The sequence below is a fragment of the Hyaena hyaena genome, unplaced genomic scaffold (assembly GCF_003009895.1).
Source record: "Hyaena hyaena isolate Hyena2069 unplaced genomic scaffold, ASM300989v1 scaffold_328, whole genome shotgun sequence".
NCBI lineage: Eukaryota > Metazoa > Chordata > Mammalia > Carnivora > Hyaenidae > Hyaena > Hyaena hyaena.
Genome location: NW_024080958.1, coordinates 995,318 through 999,547, shown reverse-complemented (window position 1 = coordinate 999,547; position 4,230 = coordinate 995,318). Strand labels below are relative to the sequence as shown.

The 4,230-nt window shown below is 59.8% G+C and overlaps 1 protein-coding gene across 1 annotated transcript; it reads right to left on the bottom strand.

Moving 5' to 3' along the window:
- Positions 1–1,007: 1,007 nt before the first annotated feature.
- Positions 1,008–2,402, bottom strand: DRD5 (dopamine receptor D5). The gene has a single exon (XM_039248979.1). It carries the CDS (start codon positions 2,400–2,402, stop codon positions 1,008–1,010), a length of 1,395 nt encoding a protein of 464 aa, XP_039104910.1.
- Between the last annotated feature and the right edge of the window lie 1,828 nt (positions 2,403–4,230).

The following is a 4,230-nucleotide window of genomic DNA, read 5'->3' as shown; positions in this document are numbered from 1 at the left end:
TGGGAGAATCCTCTTATGCTGTTTTTAAAAAGAAGATTCCAAATGAGAAAACAAATAGAGTTTTAGGCTGAAAGACTCCCTATCTGGTGCCAGTGGCACTAAAATCAGCTTTCAGCACAGACGTGAAATGTGTGTATCTAAAAAAGAAAGAAAGAAAGAGAGAAAGAAAGAACGAAAGAGAGAGAGGGAAGAAGAGAAAGAAAGAAAAAAGAGAAGGAAGGAAGGAAGGAAGGAAGGAAGGAAGGAAGGAAGGAAGGAAGGAAGGAAGGAAGGAAGGAACAACTGAGGAATTGGAAGTTCTTCAAGGCCCTTGCTCCTGTGTGTACCTTTAAGGCCGACCTGTCTGCAAAGAAAATAAATGTGTGCTTCCAGACCAAGCCCAAACCTTCCCTGCTTGTAAAGGTGCTCTGGTGGCTTCTCGAGGAGCTATCCTCAACACCAGTCTGGCAAAGCAGAGAGAATCACCCCATAATCCACATAATTTGTGTTTATTAGACACCAGAACAAATCAGAAAGAGTTCCCCAGCTGTCGTAAAGACACACGCGGAGGGCAGAAACCGCATAAACACGGACGACCGGAAGCAAGATACAGGAAAGCCACACGCATCCCCATCAGCACCACACGCACACGGGACCTGTTGTCCAGCAATCAACCGAACAGAAATTCACTGAACAATTCATTTCTGTAAAGGGGGGAGGGCGGAGGGCGAGTATATTTTTTAAAGATCAACTACCACTTTTTTTTTTTCTTTTTAAAGAACCGGACACCGCCTTCTCCAACTGGACCACCCGTCCATTTCTGCCAGGCTGGAGCACATCTGAGCTTATTCCAAACCTTCTGCCAATTCTTCCAGCAACAAATCAGTCTGGTGACGCTTCTAAGCACGTGGGCTACTACACAGACGCAGAGAAAGCGACACTGCAACTGTGTTTGTGAGTGTGTGTTCTGCATGCTTGTTAATGTCTGGGCAATTATATCGATCCACAAGGGGCCTTCCTTGGGCGCTCTAATAGAACCCGTTTGGGGTGAAAGGCGTTATTTTGCCCAAAGAAACCTCTCCCTCGCAGTCCAGCTCCCAGGCGGATTCAGCAGCAGGGTCGCCGTCTGGGGCCGTCTGAGAGATCTGGGACATTCGATCGAAAGGGCTCTCCTCCTCGTCCACCTCCCCGGCCCCCGGGGACACGGCGTTGGGGATCACATGGATGCAGGCGGCTGCCATCTCCTTGTGGAAGACGGCGTCCTGATTGTAGGAGACGAGCTCATTGCTGATGTTCACCGTCTCCACCGGGGTGCGCGGGCAGAGACGACTGCACCCCAGCAGCTGCGCAAACACCTTCCGGAAGTCAGCGTTGAAGGCGTAGATGACCGGGTTGAGGGAGGAGTTGGCCCAGCCGAACCAGACGAAGACGTCGAAGGTAGTCTCGCTGACGCAGGGGAAGCCGGCCCCGGGCCCCTCGCAGAAGGGGACCATGCAGTTAAGGATGAAGAAGGGCAGCCAGCAGCACACGAAGACCCCCATGATCACCGACAGCGTCTTGAGGACCTTGGTCTCCTTCTTGATGGACGCGGGCAGGGTGGGGTCGGGCGCGCAGGCCGCAAGGCCGCGGCAGCTCTGCGCGTGCTCCGCCGCCCTCTCCAGCGAGGAGATGCGGCGGATCTGGACCTGGGCGATGCGGTAGATGCGCGTGTAGGTGCCGATCATGATGGCCACGGGGATGTAGAAGCTGATGAGCGAAGAGGAGATGGCGTAAGTTCGGTTCAGGCTGGAGTCACAGTTCTCCCCGCTTGCCTCGGGCTCCCCTGCCTCCTCCCAGGGCGTCCCGTTGGCCAGGCGGGATGGCGGTTCCCAGGGGCCTGCCTTGTCCCTGTGCCAGTGGAGTTGAACCGGGATGAAGGAGATGAGGATGGACAAGGTCCAGGCCAGGCCGACCATGACCAGGGCCACGCGCTGGGTCATCTTGCGCTCGTAGCGGAAGGGCCTGGAGATGGCCCAGTAGCGGTCCACGCTGATGATGCACAGGTTCAGGATGGACGCGGTGGAGCACGTGATGTCAAAGGCCACCCAGATGTCGCAGAAGGCCCCAAAGGGCCAGTAACCGGCCACCTCGGCGACCGCCTTCCAGGGCATGACCAGCAGCGCCACGAAGAGGTCGGACACAGCCAGAGACACGATGAAGACGTTGGTCATCTTGGCGCGCAGGTGGCGGCTGCGCACGATGGCCGCGCACACCAGCACGTTGCCCAGCAGGGTCCAGACGATGAGCAGGGTCAGGAGGCCCGCGGTGACCACCTGCGCCGGCCCCAGGGGCGCCGCGCCCTCCGAGCCCCCCACGGAGCCCCCCAGCTGCTGCTGCCTGAACCGCGCCCGGGACGCGGTGCCGTTGCCCCCCGGCGGCAGCATGTCGGGCTCGGCGGCGGGGGCGGGCTGCGCGCGTCCCAACTTCAGCCTTGCGCCCCCCGGGTAACCCCATCGGGCACCCGGGGGCTAAGGACCCCCCGAGCCCCGGGGAGGGCGCTCACCGTGCGCTGCGCGGGTGCCCAGAGTGCGCGAAGACCCCTCCTCGAGCGCCTCCGGGTCGGTGGCCGCGTTGCGCCCCTCCAGCGCGGCGCCGGAGCAGGTCGGCCGGTGCGCGCCGGTCGGCGGCGGCCGCGGCTGTGTCTGGTTCGCAGCCGGAGAAGCGCAGAGCCAGCCGGCACCGAGGGGGCGGGGGCCCGCGCCCCCGCGCCTCCGCGCTCCCCAGGCTCCCGCGCGGCCGCCCCACCTGTGCCACCGCGCGCTCCCTCTCCGCGCTCCGCCGCCGCCCGAGTCTGGGGGCAAACCCGCAGGGCTGAGCGGCGCTCCAAGGCCAGGCCGTCCCCCCGCCCCCCCAGTGCCAGGGAGAGCGCGCCCCGGGAAGACCCAGAGAGGTCCCCGGCCCGGCCCTGGTGTCCTGGCCTCGGCCACTTGGGGAGCTCGGAGGCGGGTTAGGGATGGGGACAATCACTGACTTCTAGGCTGGGAAAGAGAGTTTGTAAGGTAGACGGCCGCTTCGGATTTCACGGACCTGAGACACCTTCGGGACTTCATTTCTGGCTGTGTGACCTTGAGCCTTCTACTTAGCTTCACTGGGCCTTGGTTTCCTCATCCGCAAAATGGGCTAATGATTCTTGTGTTAAGGTTCAGTGAAACCCGCCATCTGGGAAAAGAGTGCAGGAGTTTGTCTCCTGGGAGCCACTTCTCCTGACCCCCCTCCCTCACCCCCACCCCCCCCCCCCGTCAGTCCTGAAATTGGAAGTAACCCGAGGGAGAGTCTTTTTCCCCCACCATCACCCCCAATCTTTAAGCGATTTTTCCTCTGGGGACGAATTTTGGATGAACCCAGAAGACAGGGAAGAGGAAGGGAGCCTCCGGGCAGTTGGGAGTCCCCTCCCTGCTGGCCACTTTAAGGCTTTCTCTTTTAGAACCTTGAGAAAGACGCATTAATATCTCGGTGCTTGACAGAAGTGGAAACTGAGACTTGAATCGGTGGCCCAAAGCCCAAAGTTTTGAAAAGAATGGCAGGAAGCATGGCAGAGAACAGGTTCCTGGCTCTTAACCCCTCTCCCCTCCAGCAGACAAGTTCCGCTTCTGAAGGTCCCAGTCTCTGCCTGTGCGAAACTCCAGCTAGAGGCAACCGGGAGACTCTGATGAGGCAGCCGCGTGCTGCACACTTTCCATCCTGACCCCGCACTGCGGTCTGGAAGCAGGGTGTGGACTGCCTCGTCCCCTCCTTAATTGCTCTCTGCACTCAGACCCCCCACCTGCCCCACTCACCCCGCCACCATCTGCGTGCTGGACCGACGCCTGCAGCCGTATGCAGCCTCTCCTCTCTCACATCTCTGCCCGCAGTGCTTTCTGCTACTGGAGGTAGAAAGACCATCCATCCATCTCCCAGGAGCTGGTCCGCTCCTCTCTCCCCCAATGCCCCGTCCAGGACCGTGTCTTCTCCAACTTCTTGACGGGGACACAGGCTCTGCCCCGATCCTCTGTCCACCCTCCTCTCAATGGCAGGCATAGTGACCTTTCTCAGATGTAACTCTGATCCTGTCACTCCCCAGGTGGAGAACGCTCAGTATCACCCTTGCAATCCCTGATCCTTGGATAGCCCTGGTCTGTGAAGTCTTTGAATCTTCTTGCCCTTGCTCCTGAATCTTCTCCTGCACACCTCCTCCACCTACAGCCTGGATTCGAGCTGCCGCCACCACGACAA